The sequence below is a fragment of the Ovis aries genome, chromosome 18 (genome assembly GCF_016772045.2).
Source record: "Ovis aries strain OAR_USU_Benz2616 breed Rambouillet chromosome 18, ARS-UI_Ramb_v3.0, whole genome shotgun sequence".
Lineage (NCBI taxonomy): Eukaryota > Metazoa > Chordata > Mammalia > Artiodactyla > Bovidae > Ovis > Ovis aries.
The window spans coordinates 40885111-40902414 of NC_056071.1; the positions used below are offsets into that span (position 1 = coordinate 40885111).

At 36.5% G+C, this 17304-nt stretch overlaps 1 protein-coding gene across 3 annotated transcripts in view; it reads left to right on the plus strand.

Moving 5' to 3' along the window:
- AKAP6 (A-kinase anchoring protein 6) overlaps nucleotides 1-17304 on the plus strand; it is a 501319-nt gene that overhangs the window by 409360 nt on the left and 74655 nt on the right. For all 3 annotated transcript variants that reach the window (XM_042235676.2, XM_060401786.1, XM_060401787.1), the window contains 2 exons: nucleotides 7034-7180; nucleotides 10245-10469. In XM_042235676.2, coding sequence (XP_042091610.1) covers nucleotides 7034-7180; nucleotides 10245-10469 — 372 coding nt within the window. The remainder of the gene's footprint in view (nucleotides 1-7033; nucleotides 7181-10244; nucleotides 10470-17304) is intronic.

The following is a 17304-nucleotide window of genomic DNA, read 5'->3' on the forward strand; positions in this document are numbered from 1 at the left end:
TAGCTCGGCAGCCTACTCCCCGCTGGGGTCTGCCCCTTGGGCACGTCAAAGCTTCAGACCTGACAAATCACACACAGATGAAGCTGTACAGTTTTTTAAACGGTTTCATCAGTAACTTTTTTCCTTTTTCACTATCCTCCTTCATGTTAAGATTTTTTTTCCCCCTGAATTACCGTTTCAGGAATGTTGATTTCTATTTGAGACTGTTTTTACATCAGACTTACAAACTAGCAATATCATTTATTTTATAGTAAATCAGACCGGAAGCCTTCTGTTCACCAAGACGGCAGACTGAAAGACCTATAGACCATTCTTAACTAGTATAACTATAATTTCATTATTAAGATCTATTTGCAGCAGGAAGCTCAGTGTTGTGAAATGTGGCTGACATTTCACAGGGTCTACCAGAATCAGAAAAAACTGTCAACCATAAAAATGCATCCAGTTTATAACAAATTACGGGTTGAGCCTGGAAATGTTTCTCAAATGGTTAGCAATATGCTCTTATCAGTATTTTAGCAAATTGTGACTAATGGTGCAACTCCATTTCCTGTTTAATTGATGAACTGAAAATGCTTGGTTGCTAATGAGTGTATTAGCAAACAATGTCCCCTTCACGGGCTTAAATAGATCAGGATTTCTTAAAAGCAGCCTACTGTTCTTATTTTCATATAAAGAAAAATATTGACTGCCACAAAATTGCTAGATCAACTGAAGAAATGGTGTAATTATTGCTGTATCGTCATTTTGGCAATGTCCAACAACCAGATTATAGTCCTCTAGTTCTCACACTAGAAAATAGTTATTTTCTTTTGCAAACCATGGGCTTTTATTACATTTTTATTCAGGACAAACAACACCTGAAGATCTTAACTGCAGACCAAGCAGAAAACTTAGAAGTGAGAGGGGGAAATATGTATTTGAATGATTCTCCTCTCCTAAGTCCTGTTTTAAACTTAGCTCAGTATGAAAGTACGCATCGACGGGTTCTGGTTGAACCATAAAATGTTGCTGGTTGAAGCTAATTAAGGACAGGTCTAAATAGAAAAAGAAAAGGAAGGGGAATCAAAGGAATTACATTAGGTGTCAGGATGTTGTTTGGGGACTTTTATTAATATTTAGAATTTTACAGTTATAATCAGGGAAAAGCCTAAATTCTAAAAATGTCCATTTTATGTCATAATTTCATATTTATGTTATTTTTGCAATAAGATACATGTCAGCAGGCAAACATCTTGAAGAAATCATTTTGGCATTGGCGCATTAACACATTATGGTGAAAAGAGAGGCTTGTGCTTTTCACGCAGTGCATTTCAGTCTTCAATTAATGTGAAAGCACTACAATGCCTATGCAACTTCTCTTGCCTAGTGGTGCACCATTTATCATTGCAGTTTTACATTGACCTTGACACCCACTTCATTAGAATAAAGATTGTCTACCATTTAGGTTACATTGTTCCTCTGCACAGAGACCCCATGCAAATTTCTGTTCAGATAGAAGAGCTGCGAGGCTGTCAGAGGTCATCTGCATTAAATGATTGCAGCTATTTTCCAACTGCTTCTTTTCATTCTACTCAATTCAGGCTAGGAGGATCAATCAAGTCCTCTGCCTGAAACAGTGGGACTGCTGGGAATATAACTGTTTTTGGTAGTAGTGGATATGCCCTAAACAGTATTAAATATTTAATATAAACTCATTAAAGGCCATGCAAAGGCTTCAGAAAGATATCAAGTTTATAGAAAAAGCTAAGGGGCTAGAGACCCTTTTAAGAAATAAATAGAAGAATAATAAATTTTCAGAGTATGATTACAGTAGTTGTTAAACTTAGTAAATCTTTTTTGTAGGAGACTTTTTTCTCTCATCCTTAGGGAAGGGACAGGAGAGACAGACTTGGTGTTCTTATGCAGTATTTTACTTAAATTCAGCACTGAAAAGTTTTCAGTTATAGTGGTTTTATTTTTGTTCTCTCACAGGGAATTTTGCTGTGAGTATTTATTAGAAAAAGCTTAGGTATTTGTTATGTAAAAGGAATGATTGGAGAAAGAAGTTGCCAGGTTTCCTACTTAAGTTTTCTGAGTGATATAATTGGAATTAAATTATTAATGGGAGATACTTTAAAAAAGATTGTTTTATGATCTTCTATTAGGGAATTTGCAATTCATTTTAATATTTGTAGTTTGATTTATATTAAAGATAATGCAATCTATGTCCAATTAACAATACATGGCCAATGTAATGTGATTTCCAGATCATGCAAATGGAATAAGCTAGAAGAGGGGGGAAAACTCAATTCTTAACCTCAGATGTAATTTGCTGTGCGAGTTCTGGCAATTTTAAATGACATTGCACTTTTTAATTTTTCCAAAGGCTCAGCAGCAGATTTATCCCAATCAAGAAAGCCTATTATTAATTTACAAGGACAATTGTAGGAGTCTTTATAATTTCTCTGTGCAATTATTCGCCATAAATTGCTAATGGTAAAATACAAGGAGTTTGCAAGAAATAAAGACCATTATTTGTCTTGGGCTTGAACTCTCTTCTTCAGTTTTGAAGATCTTCGCTAAGTGCTGGTGATAGTGGCTCCATGTGAAACATCACATGCATCCTGAGATGCTGGATGCTGGTGTTCTGAAAAAGGGGGCAGCGTAAGTACTGCTGCAGAGGGGACACTGGCCTTTAGCAGATTCCTGCACTCGGCATGTACAGCTGAGCTGTGGACCCTGGACTTTCATATAAAAAGACTCTTTGTTCACCACTGAATGGCATTAGGCATGGACTTGCTGAGGGGCCACCATGAAGCCTCACATGAGGAGGGTAAACACTAGCCCGAAAACACAATATGGGAGTCATAGATGGACACATCCCTGCACTTTTGTGCAAAACTGCATATTTTCATAAATAATTTTGCCAGTGGTTTGGTGTTTTGGTGTGTTCCTAGCATAAGCTTTCTTGTTGATAGACTACAGTATATTTTCTTTTCTCAGTGTATTTTCTTTGTCTGTCCTGTCTTTATGGAAAAGGCATATATGCTGAATATGCAGGTATTTATGGTGTTACTTTGCATTGGGAAAGATAATCATACTGTAATTCTAATAACTAGATCATTTTATCCTTGCTTTTACTCTTCCTCATATAAAATCACATGAAGCCTAGTTAAAATACGGTATAAGATGTAAATACGCAAACCCTGGAGACACAGAATCTGACAGCCCTATTCTAATAATCAAGAAAATTCTTTGGTTTAATTCTTGTGTTTCTCATAGCCAAAACTTCACTCTCCGCTCAGCAATGTCTGGTCTCTTTTCAGCATAACCAACAGAAGCACCATACAAAAGTCTTACAATGGATGTCTTAATCTCTCTGTGTGCTTTTAGAGCATTATTTTGAATTCCATCATGCTGCCTTTTTTCTTTCCTCTTCTGAAGTTTTATTACAACAGCAGAATTCCCAGGGAGCTTTGAGGGCAAGGTTCACATAATATAGCCCTGAAGTTTTGCTTAGGTGGAATCCATCCCCCAGTCCTGGCCATCTTTTGATGATCTTTCTATTTCAAAAAGATTCACTGGGTAGAGTCTTGTAGCATTAGCTGTATGTAGTATTTTTTATTTTTTTATTTACTAGACAGTGAGCATCGACATCCCTTTCATGATGCTTTCTTTCTCTGACCTCACAGTGACAAGGCATCTTGTTCTTTAACATTGAGGGAGGCAGAAAAATGCTTGAGTTGCTCAATGTGTGCCTTCTATACCAGTTTCAAAATGGCTTATTCTTCTGGTTTCCATGGTGACAATTAACACTGTTTCAAGGCATTGTTCCAGTCTCCATTTGGGCAGAATTTTCGGTGTGATTTTTAACAAAAAAAAAAAAAAAAAAAAAGGCAGGGGGGAGGTTTTAGGAGGGAAAAAAAGCCTTTAGCATAACTGTCAAAAAAGTTGTCTCAATCAAGTCTTCATGCATTTCTAATTATATTTACTTCAGAAATCCTGTTTTGGCTAACTTCATTTTATAATTCAATTTTAGTATTTGTGCTTTTAAAAAGTAAGCACTGAATAAGAATTTTCTAAAAACTTCTTTAATTCTTAGTTTTTAAAATAAGCTAGTGTTTGTGGTTATATTTAACTGTTTTAAAGTTTTCTTTATATATCTCTATACACACACAAGAGTGGCATTTAGGATAGGAGTGGCCTGTGTCTTTAATTTAGGTCATTCACAGATCTATTAGGAGGCTTCATTAGTCAAAATTGAATTGGCCAAGCAAATACACTTAATAATGTAAATATACCCTTTCAATAGAGTATATTTTATTTTTGACTAGACAGAGAGGCCCACAGCAGGTGCTGTGGGGAAATTAAATACTGGATGCTTATTTACCTTAGCACTCAAGAAAAGCCATCTGACTTTAACTTGTTAATCTCATTTTTGACTATTGGAAGAGTAGTCTGTATCATAATGTCCCTAGACTACAGGACACAGCGGGGCAGCCTCTGCTCACTTACTGCTGTGGACAGAATGAATATGAAGATTAAATTATTTTCTGACTATAGACTAAAGTAGCCCTACTTGATAGAATGACCAAGAACTAGATAGAGCTGGCAGTTGGTTGTCCCTGTCTAATGCTGCTGAGAATGTTGAAGGGAGAAAAGCTAAAACATACTCCCATCAACAAAAATATAACCCTCTGGCATGATGACATATACAGCTTGAGGCCTTAAATTGTATCAGATTCAACCTTCAGAGTGCTTCAAAAATTAAAATAAACATTTTCACCTTAAATTATGTGACATTCTGTTACCTCTTGTGCACATACCAATACTTACCTAACAATTAGCTGGATTCTCTTAGCCTTTATAGTTTGAAGGCATTGTCCGTCAATCCTCTCTCTCATCAATCTGTTTATACAGTAGGTTATGTGGTGACAAAGAGCGTACCTGAAGACAATTTTTTTTTAACGTAGTAACTTTTTATAATAGCTGTTGCAGTGACTACCAGTGCTAGATTTCACAGAGAAAATTAATTTATTATATCTAAAAGTACATTAATTGCTTTTTAGATATTTCTTATTACAAGACTGTGTTTTTTGTGGGATACATCTAAGCTGTTGCCTTTCATGACTGATCTGCTGTGTAGCTGCTGTTCAAAGTTGGGGTAAAGAGAGAGGGTGAGCATGTTACAAGCGAAAGTGATAACTGGTTGAGGCTTCTCCTGGGTAGCCCAGGTGGAGAACTCCTTCTGTCAATTAATGCACGTGGCATAAGTGAAAGATGTGAATAGAATTCTTCTGCTTGCTTGAAATACTCGTTCCTCTAGTATGATGTCAAAGAAGTCTTACCAAATTAATTATGTAAACCTTTGTCAGCAATATCACCTTTAGTGGGGAATCGGATTGCATACAGCAGATGGCCCTTTCCTCCAATCATTGCTCTGATAAATAAACAGTTAGGTTTCCAGAACGCTTGTTGAGTGTTGAGTCCAAAGGACTTGAGCAGACAGTGTGTTTTATAACTGTTGGAGTAATGTGGTCATGGTAATTGCCTGCCATTAGAAAATGAATTCAGAACTCCCATGTTTCACAGGCCAAATTCTGAAAGAACTCTAAAGCAACCCTTGATTCTTTTCATTATACATATTCATGTAATTTTGGATACTCTGACTCCCTGATCAACATTCATTAATACTATGAAATGCTTTAAATCACCTCATTTAAAACATTTTGTTCTGTGATCCACAAATGACTAACATTTGGAGAAGTTTACATAATACAAATGATGTGCATGTTTAGTGTAAATGAAAGATTAAAATATGAAGCTAAAAGTATGCAAACATATGCAGGAAAATGCTGAGGGCCTATTAACTAAAACAAGGATTTTATACCTTCTTTTCCTTTAAGCTGCTTCTGATTGTATTTTAGTTGGGGATCTTATGAAATATCATGTTCTCAGGTGAATAAAATCACCCAAGTGCTTGGGGAGGTTTTGAACTTGCTGATTTCCTACCTTGCCAGACAAAAGCTTTTCTTACTAGATCTGATAAGGTGCTCATTTTAGCTCAGTTAGGACAATGGACCTTGGTAACCTAACTTTCACGCCTTGAAGAAAGAAGTTTAGGGATTGTCAGTATACATTTGGAAATGTGCTAAAGTGGTAAATAGGTTTAATACTTTAACCAGAATCTAGTTTTTTTTCTGTTCAGCAGTGTTTTTATGTGCACATTTAAAAAATACATCCACAGTCATTTATAGTTGTCCATAATATAGGACTTTCTAACTATGAAGATAGAGTTATTTGAAGAGAATCACCATAGTAACTGTCACATTAAATAGCACTTACATTATCGCTTGCAAAACATCTTTTAGGAGACACTCACTTGACAGTTTGTTAGAAAACCATGTGTATCAGGGGATGAGAGTTATGTAATTGATTGTGATGTTTGGGGACATTTTATAGTAATCAATAAGGAAGCATAGATTTGTAACCATTCTTAAAGAGGTGTTTTTTTCCTCTCTCTATATATACCTCTTCTCCAAGCCTACACAAGTAAAAAAGTAAATGAAAAAAAAATTAAGAATTCAGAGGACTTATAGGAAAAGGAAAAAATTACACAATTTTTAGAGATCAATTTATTTGTACCACTCTGAGACTGGTCCCTTAGAGGGCAGAAATGACTGATGGGCAATACTCCAGAGCAAATATTGACCAAGACTAATTGTAATATTAAATCCCCCCTAGACCAGGTATTTTCATTTGGAATATTTCAAGATAAAGATCAAATATGTATACAAACTTTAGAAAGGCATAAAGCTTATTCAACTAAATAGAATACCTTGGATGTTTGTGTGTGTGAATATATATATATTATATATAAAACCATTATCAGCATTTTTCTCAACAACTCAATGTTCTTAGTTTAGCTTCACCATAAATTCTATTGGAAACAAAAACTTTTAACACCCGTGAGCCTCACTAACTCTGTGCTCAAAGATTTTCTAAGAACACCTCTTTCCCTAATGAAATCTTTTTTCTCTTCCCGTTTTAGCGTTACAGTGTGGAAATGTCCATCAGGGACCTGAAAAAGACGGAGCTGCTTAGTAAGGTTGAAGCTTTGAAGAAAGGTGGCGTTTTACTACCAAATGATCTCCTTGAAAAAGTGGATTCAATTAATGAAAAATGGGAACTGCTTGGGGTATTTGCATTTTTATTACTGTTTGTAGGTTATGTGTACATTTTTTGTGTAGTGAAGTACTCTATCTGTCTGATTTCTAATTTGAGGCACAAATATCTCTCTTTTTCAATTCACTACCTACATTTCAAACAAGCTATTCATGCTATTACGGGGGAAAAACACTGCTTTTCGTCTTCTGTTGATTTTTTTTTTTTACTCTGAGCTTGTCTCCTTTCAGATTTTTAATAATTTGGGTTCTTTAATACATAAAAAAGTAAGTAAAATATGCCATGTATTATGGGTAGGCACCAAGTCAACTATAATACAGTGTATCTGATATACACTGACTGTCATGCTTGAATGACTGTTAATAGAATTTATTCCAAAGGTACATGTTGGAGACATCACTGTTTAACTATTTACTGTAGCCTTCAGATGAAAAGTGGGGTTGCCACCACAGCTTTCAAGTCACACTAAAGCCACCAAAACAAAGATGCAAATTTGACCCAAATCTGAATTGTAGAATTACACTGGCCTCTGTTTTGTGCCTCAATTTCCAGCTCACTTTTAACAAAGGCCAAAAAAAAAAAAAAGTTTCATGTAATTCATTTCACGCCATGATGGGCTGGGTCTCAGCCAAGCACTGAGATGCAAGAATCTGGCAAAAAGGCAATATAGAGATTCTGTTACCCAGAGACCAGGATGGCACTGTGCAGGGGACAGTTCTGTCCTTTTGTTGGAAGACAGCTGAGAGAGAGAGGTTAGACTCGATTTTTTCATCAACTTCTCTCTTAAATTGCCTTCACTTCAAATCAAGGGTAAGCTAAATTTGTCAATTACGTAAATGATTAATTCTAACAGCTAAGTATGGGTGGTGTCAGTTATGGAGCATGATTTTGCATGCCTTCCCTTTCCTGACTTTTTTTTTTTTTTAAAGGAATAATACTCCAAAAATATTTTGAATAAAAAGCTCTCCATGTACCTTGATGACTTGGAGGAATGCCATGTTCAGTTTATGCCATGCTTAATCTAGGTGATTAAAAAACTGCAAGTAGAAATCCTTGCTTTCTCATCTAAATTCACCACACTCTGCAGTTGTACAAAGTAACTTAAAACATTAAAAGTTTTTATTCTGACTTATTGTTACATTACTTTTCAATTATTATTAATGGCTTTCATTTTATTATATGGTGATTTAGATCCGAACCTACTAAATTCTATAGAATTCATTGATCCCATTTAGGAGAAATGTGGTTAGTGTCTGACATTTTAAAGACTGTTTACTAAATAGATGAGAGCAGCAACTTTATTTGCTCAGTAGATAAAGTGATGGTTTGTCTGTGCTATATTTTCACATATCTGTTTCTAACTTGGTAAATAATTAATAATAATCTTTTTGGAAAATTGTTTGAAGTATGTCATATATATAGTTCCCTAAACAAAAACTTTAAATCAAGATAATATTAAAAAAAGAACGAGAATGTTTCACTATCCTTTATGTGCCAAATACCTTTAAAATGGTTGCCATTTTGACAAAAATATCATTCGAATGCAATATGCTGAGTGTTGTTATGATTTCTGGGGAGAGAAGGGTGGAAGGAAAATTTTAACAAAACCTGTGCCACACTACCACCACCAGGCATTCTGCTTTAATTGGCATGATTACATTTTAATTGGCATGAAAAAAATTTAAAGACAAGGATTTTAACTTCTAACAATGGTAAAATAGAGGGATATGGTTTTTAATATTACTTTCATCTAAGGTGAACAGTGTGGAATGGAAATACATTAGAATGAAATGTCAGTGGTGCGTACAGTTTAATCTGTGAAATTTTGTCCCCTGTGCTGCATATTACTCTGTCTCAATTGCATATTAAACAACCCTATCAAGGCAGGCATTGGCATCTGCTGTGCTGACACAAATTGTGAATTAAATGAAATTGATGTCCTCTGTCGTATATTTATGAAGACGGACCATTCTCTGAAGTATTCTGTTTATGAAGAATTTATGATTGCAAACTGTTCCAGAACAAAAAAGTGGCAATAAATTCTTTTTTGTGACCCTACCCTCCAAGGGCATTGATTTCACCTCCTGCTGCTACTTTTGTTACAGCATAAAAACAATAGCTAAATCTGGATTCCACTGAGGGTCTTCAAATTATCAATATTTGCACCATGAAAATACAAGGGTGTTGCCAGGAAAGGCTATTTTTCTGTTACGATCTCCTAAAGATACTATTTACAGAATACTACACAGCAGATGAATGTTGGTTGACTTAATTTTATTTGTGTTTTAAAGCTGATATTTGTAGGTTTAATTCATCCTTATAGATTAACTCCTTTTGATGCTCCAAACAGAGTGTTTTTCACCAAAAAAAAAAAAAAAAAAAAAGCAAAAAAGCCTTCTCTGACTATACTCCAAGCCATAGTGGTTCATCTAAGCAGAGTTCTAGCGTAGTGGATTGGGACTCATTTTAACACTTATTTTAGAGAATCGAGCATCCACAAATGTGAAGTGGGAAGAATTGAAAGGTTGAATGATTTCCAGGGCAGGTAAAATCTAGCACCAAGGAGGTGCTGCTTCTTCTTAACAGCCTTGAATCATAAGGTTTGGGGAATTGTACTTCACAAAACAACAAAAAAAGAAATTTCATTCTCTTTTGTGCAGTCTTCTCTTGGCCTCTTTAATATATTGACTAAACTCAAACTTCTATCTCCTGAAATTTTTAGGCAGAGAATTTTTACTGTAAACTCCTGTCATGAGAATACAAATGAATTTTTATCAGTGACCATGGTGAACTTTTGGGTCAGAGCTCCTTTCTGTTAGAGGAAATTATCAGTGAATGAGGTCTTCTTAAGCCTCTAGTGATAGTTAGAACAACACCCATGGCTTGAGAATCAAGTTCTTAATGGAACAATGAGCTCATCTGAACTGAATGTCAGTTGTGACATGGCGGCTGCAGCAGACACCTTCCAGGTGGGCTCTTGTCACCAGCCAAACTGTGATATGTATTTGGTACCTATGCTAATCAGTGTTTTTTCTTTTTTTTCTGTTGGTGTTTTTGTTTTTAATCTGCTGCATTAGAAAACCCTAGGAGAGAAGATCCAGGACACAATGGCGGGCCACAGTGGGTCGAGTACACGTGACCTGCTCTCTCCTGAAAGCGGAAGCCTGGTAAGGCAGCTGGAGGTCAGGATCAAAGAACTGAAAGGGTGGCTGAGAGATACAGAGCTTTTCATCTTCAATTCCTGTCTGAGACAAGAAAAGGAAGGAACAATGAATGCTGAGAAACAACTGCAATACTTTAAGGTAATAAAAAAACAATCAAAGTTGATAAAAAGCTTTCTTTATGGTAGGGATGAAATATTTATCAAGTACATAAAGTATTATACCCATGTATCTATGTATCACTGTGCACTTAAATGTTTCCTTGAATTTATAGACACCCTCCACATTTCTTATATGCCAGCGTCTGTGTGTTTATAAAGATGAACATTAAGCATATCAAATACACATTGTGTAGGGGAAATCTCTACTGCTTGTGGGTTTTGTGCAGTGCCTATTGAAGGAGGGCTTTGATAAATTAAAAGCAGACCAGCAGACACTCAAGACTACCAAGGACTTTGAAAGGCAGACCTACATGTTCTATAAATAATGTGGCTAAAAATACTTCTATAAATTGATATGATAAAAGCACATGATTTAGTTGAAGAGTATTAATGCTAACAAAAGGAAATATAATTTTTACATATGAAAGAATTAGCTACTTACAGAAGGAAGAAATAAAGTAAAAGAGGTTCCTACATTAGAGGCATTTTCCTCCATAGAAAAATGTCAACCTTAGTAACACAGCTGTGTGCATGTTTGTGGTATGTCCATGAAGTGTTCCCCTTGTTTGTTCCCATGGTTTACACAATATCTATTCAAAAGCAGCTTAAAATTCAAATGCTGGCTCTTACCGGCCATACTAGCCTGTACTACTTGAGCCCTCCCATAAATTCAGTGATTATTTGGGCGCTGGTCGGTGTCAGCCTAAGGCTTTTGGGTTGCAAACCTGAATTTGCTGGCTTGAGAGGTTTGAAAGAGGAGAAAGTGGGAAATCAAGAAGGAAAGAACTTCTTGACACCTAGCAAGCGGTTCTTCTCAAAGCCTTCTAGGACCAGGTTTTCTTCATCGCATACCTTCTGCCCTGCCCTCTTTGAGCGGTCTACATATCAGAGAATGTAGTCACATGTAGCTCGCCTTCCCTTGCTCCCCTGCATAACCCAAGAGGAGGCCCCCGTCCAGGGTAAGGGCACTGTATTTCTCAGTGAACCATCTGTATCACATACCTACACATTGCTTTTTACTTGAATTCCTTGTCTGCCATTGAGTTGAAGTTAAAAGTCTCTTGCCAAGGCAAATGGGTTTCACTCTCTAACATCTAATATCCGAAAGATTTGTTATTTGACTTCCGCTTGTTTAACTCTAACCCTCTCCATTTCAGGGAGATGGAGTCTTCAGATATTTCCCTCTGTGTTATTTGAACTTTACAGGTACCTTGCAAAGCATCCTGGTCATCAATAGGCTAGATGTTGTGTAACATATTTCCGTTCTGTTATGCTTGTTTTGCAGCTTTAGTGAACTGGTTAGTGGCCCCAGTTAGTTTTATGACCTTGGTCATAGTTCTTGTATGATCCCTGGTGCCTCAGTTTCTTCATCTATGAAATGGTATGCTGGTAATATGTATCTCACACAGTTATGAGCTCATATGTGTAAATCATTCTTTCTACTTTTTGTAGATGCATTCATAAAGGATGAAATTTCTTAATATTATAAGACCAAAGATGTTACATAATAATTGGAAATAGTAACAGGAAGTTTGTTATTACAGTTATTTATATACCTGCCTACCTACCTACTTGGCTCATACATAGGTAACTGAAGGCCATTGTTTTTCACATCCACTATTATCATAAATGGAAGCATAAGCAGTTCTGCATTGATTCACTGATGCTGCCAAGTGATGTTAGCTTTATGCTTTAGGTTTTTACAGTGTCATCAATGTCATTTTCAGCTAGGTCCTAGTAACAAATTTAAAAGAGATTAAGAGAGACAGAGATATGTCTCTCAGCTTCCAAATCATTAGACGGTTTCTAGGAGTTCCAGTCATTCACTAATACTTTCTGGCCTCTAGGGAATATTTACTACACCTAATTCATTATTTACCATGTTTACTTTAGTGCCTGAAAATCATCATAGAAGTTTTCTTTTAGACGTATTAGAGATACTTTTTGCTGTTTTATTTTTTTCTTCAAAGATGATTTTTCTTTAGAGCATTTTTATGTTTTCAATATCACTATTCATTAAACTACTTTTATGCCCCACTTTCACTTATTTGGCTATTTTTTAAAAAATATAGTTATTATTACATTATAGTTAATATAGTTATTAATAATAACTAAATAATAAATGATAATAATAGCACTTTGCCATCTGAGCCACCAGGGAAGCCCAAACTAATAATACAGTTATTATTATTTTAAAAATAATAAATAATATTTCCTACTCCAAACAACAGATAGGATCTTGATGGTAATATATAGCTCATCTTGTGTTTTTCCCAGCCCTGTTCCATCCCCTGCTACCTTACCTAAGATAGCATGATCCTGAACCCCACATTCTCTATTTACTTGCTTTCCTCTGGTAGGAAGGAATATTTTTAATTTTAGTTGCTTTTAACTTCATTAAAAAGTAATCATGCTGTATGTTATCTTTTAGGATTTCTTTTTCACTTAACATTATAATGCCAAGATTCATTCATCTCATAGAGTGTGGCTGTAATTCACTTACTTTGACATTGTGTGATATTCCATTGTATGTACATGTATCTCAATGTTACTAGCAACATATGAGGTTGGTATTAGGATCCCGACTTTGCAAATGTGGAAACAGGCACATGGAAGTTAAGTTTTGTGTGTCTAAGGCCACACTTGGTAGAATTTGGTTTTCAATCCAGAACTGTCTGACTCTTCTAACGCCCATTCTTTGAACTTCTATGCAAAATTGGTTATTTATTGGTATTTACTAAATGCCTTCCCATGCCAAGTGACTAAAGGGAAGAGCAAGACAGAACTAAATGTGATTGTTTCTTGGTGGTAGTTTTATTAGTCACAGTCTTCAGCAATTTGGCCAGAATAGCAAATTGCTGTAGCTATTAATGATCTGCTGCTGCTGCTGCTGCTAAGTTGCTTCAGTCGTATCCGACTCTGTGCGACCCTAGAGACGGCAGCCTACCAGGCTCCCCCATCCCTGGGATTCTCCAGGCAAGAACACTGGAGTGGCTTGCCATTTCCTTCTCCAATACATGAAAGTGAAAAGTGAAAGTGAAGTCGCTCAGTCGTGTCCAACTCCTAGTGACCTCATGGGCTGCAGCCTACCAGGCTCCTCCATCCATCGGATTTTCCAGGCAAGAGTACTAGAGTGGGATGCCATTGCCTTCTCCAATTAATGATCTAGAGAGGTGAAAATATTTGTGTTTTTGTTTTACATATTTGTACAATATCAGTGTCAATTTTTTTTTGCCATGTGTCACTTTTAAAATTGAAGCTTTTAAAACTTTTTGAGATTATGGAGTCCTGATGATTTTCTTTTATGATGTGGAACTCTAGTCTCTTCTAAAGTTTTGACCTTGAGGAATTTGGTCAGATAAGCTAAGTGCATCTAGCATGACAGTACTTTTTTTTTTTTAATAAAGCTTTATGCATATTTGCTGTAATAAATGTGTTTCCTAGCCACAATTATAAATATTTCTGAGCTGTTTGCTCTTTAGAGCTTCGTGTATAATTAGTTAAGTGTTCTGTATATTACCACATTCATTGGAAGAATGAAACCAAATGTTTGTAATATAATAATATTGTAATATAATGTTTATAACCTGTCAAAGTCATAATTGGTAATAGGCATATGCAGAATACGAACTTTTTACTTACCCCAAATCCAAAAAAAGCAGATAACCTCTGCCTTCCTAAGTGATAAAACCACTTAGATAAGAGAGTTATTAAAGAACCTTTGTATGTCAAAAACTCTTTGCCACATTCCACCTCTTCTTGTGGGTTCCCAAATGTCTACTGCTGTCATTGGTCACACAGAAGACAGGCTTTATCCACAGGGTTTAGCTTTATGATTCTCCGTTCTCTAAAGTCTCAGGCTTTTAACAGAATGAATTTCTTTATGTGACACCCAGAGTAATGATAGATAGGCCACAGTGCACTGCCCAGGAGAACAGGGAAGGAGGGTGCTGCATATAAAAATGAAAATCCGTCGCTTTGTAGACACGACTGTTTCCTTCTCAGAGCTTGGTCTGGGATGAGAGAAAGGATCACAGTCTTACGTTTTCAGAAAAAGAAAAAAAAACAATTGTGGAATTTATTTTTTTCCTTTAAGGCAGTAATGTGATAAATGTGGGATTAGACATGAGGCAAAATTCTACCTAAGAAGGAGTCAGAGCCCTGGATGGGAGAGACAGGAAGATGTGAGCCCAGGGACAGAAAGGCAAAAACGGTTCAGGAGTGAACACACTGTGACAACAAAATGCAGAGAGCACATCAGAGATTTAATGAGGCCAGCTGGCAAAGGGCCCCTTAGAGCTGTGTGTGTGCAGCTTCAATGCCATTGGCGGAAAAACACTGCTTTTTAACAGTGACCCTTCAGAGAGAGAGAAAAAAAATAATTCCTTAATCATATGTTCCTTGTACCCCGTAACGAAATTCATTATTCTAAAGACTCAAATTGGGAGAAATTATCCATTACCAGTTAAAGGAGCCTGCAGTGCTGGACTGGGTCCAGAACCAGCCTAGGAAGGATAAGTTTAGACCAGCCAAGAGGCTCTGTCACTGACAAGAACGAGTGGAATAGACATGGTAACCTTCTCAATGACTGATGTCCCAAATTTGCTTACTAATTTAAATTTGACCAAGCACTTCATGCATGTTATTATATTTAAACCTTACCCTAACAATATTAGTTGAAAATTGTGATGACCTTCTTATGTGTGTTTTTATTTATTTTTATGAGTGAAGAACTTGAGATACAGAAAGTTAATGTGAATTCAGACAGCAACCAGCACTGAAGACAGAGCAAAAACCGTGGGCTTTAGGTTCAGATTTTAGTATTCTCCCGTTCTGTCATTTGCTGACCCTTAAATACACTGAAACCTTGTTTTACCATAAATCAAGGGTTAGCAAACATTTTCTGTAGAAAAGCAGATAATACAGTCTCTGTCGAAGTTCAACTCTGCTGTGCTGCGCTAAGTCAGTTCAGTGTGTCAGATTCTTTGCGACCCTATGGACCATAGCCTACTAGGATCCTCTGTCCATGGGATTCTCTAGTCAAGAATACTGAAGTGGGTTGCTATGCCCTCCTGCAGGGGATCTTCCCAACCCAAGGATCAAACCCGAGTCTCTTATGTCTCCTGCACTGGTAGGCGGGTTCTTTACCACTTGTGCCACCAGGGAAGCCCACTCAATTCTGCTATTGTAGTATAAAAGCAGCCGCAGACGATATATAAATGATATATATGGTGTGTTCAGTAAAACTAACTTACTAAACTGTTTACAAGAGCAGTTGGTGGGCTAGATTTGACCAGCAGACTTTAGTTTCCTGACCCTGCTCTAGATTACAAAAATTACCAAAAGCATGGTGATGGGTACCATCTGCATGCTAGAACTGCAATTGGAGGAACAAAACATTCTTTTAATAACTGTGACAATGACAACCAGTACTTACTGAGCACTCATAGGAGGCGAGTCACAGTTCCTAATTTTTCCCATTCACTTATTTAACACTCACGGTCCTGAGACAGTTGGTTTACTATCCCCTATTTATGGATGAGAAAACTGAGGCAGGGAAAATGGAAGTTACTCAAGACCATACTGTTAGTCAGGGATAGAGCCAATAGGCCAATAGTCAGACCTAGAAAGGTTGTTCCTGAATCTGCCACTACTGTGTAGACTCATTAGTCCCTGGGTCAGAGAACTATTTCTGGAAGAGAAAAACACATTAATTTGTAGCTTACTCTGTTGTTCCTTCCATTTCTGATTACATGGATAGCCATCTATAGGATGTTGGGTTGTAACCCCATCAGGAGTTATAACCCCTGGCTATAACCTAAAATCAACCCCCATAAACAGAGGGCAGGAAAAGACAGAAGAAAGAAGCTTGACTACCCCAGATTGGTAGTTGGCAGTTTTAATAAGAAAGGAAACAGCAGGTTTGTCATGGGCAACCATGAGACAAGTAGATTTCCATACCTGCCAGAATCTTAAAGGTTTATATAGAGGCTTGACCTGAGTTCAGTCATATATGTAGTCCATTTAGTCTTATCACCCACTCTTATCTCAAGGCCTCATCCTTGGGACGGCTTCTAAGAGAGACAGGGTGGAGACGAGGAGTCCGGTTGCCTAGATTCAGCTTGAAGTTCAAATTGATAGTCATGCGAGTCAGTGTTTTAAATTTTGGAAGTTAAAATTTTTAGAGTAGGGTTTTAAACAGAATTTCAAATTAACTAGGAAGTTTGCAGCATTACTAAGTAATTAGCTGAAAGGGAATATCACTGATGTACTTTTACAAAATAGATAAATAAAAGAGCTAAACACAGTTCACATGGTTTAAGAAGTATTTTCCCAAATCTCACTCTGTCATTTCCAGAAATAAAAATAGAACCAATCTAGCCAAGAGGTTTAGAGGGAATTTCCCATGTCCAGTATAATCAATCTCAAATGGCACCACAAATAATCACACTTCCTGTGTCCTTCAAAACTCTCAACATTAGGAGGTAAGGTTGAGGGACAGAAGAGAATATGCTGAAATTTTGAGATATGAGAAAGGAGGCCATGTACCCTATAGGATCATCTCTGCTGCTTTGTCCTAGAGCCATTCATTACAAACTTGGTAATGATGCTGTTGGCAAAGCTGCAAATAAAGAATTAACAGTAATTCAATCTGGCTGTAACAAAAGCTTGTAAAATGCCTTCAAAATCAACAGACCTCAGACAGGATTAAATCCTTTCTACGTGTCTTAAATACTTTTTTTTTTAAGCTATTATATTAACCATATATGTTCATAAAAAAATACTGAAATCAGCTTTTATCAGATATTTTCCCC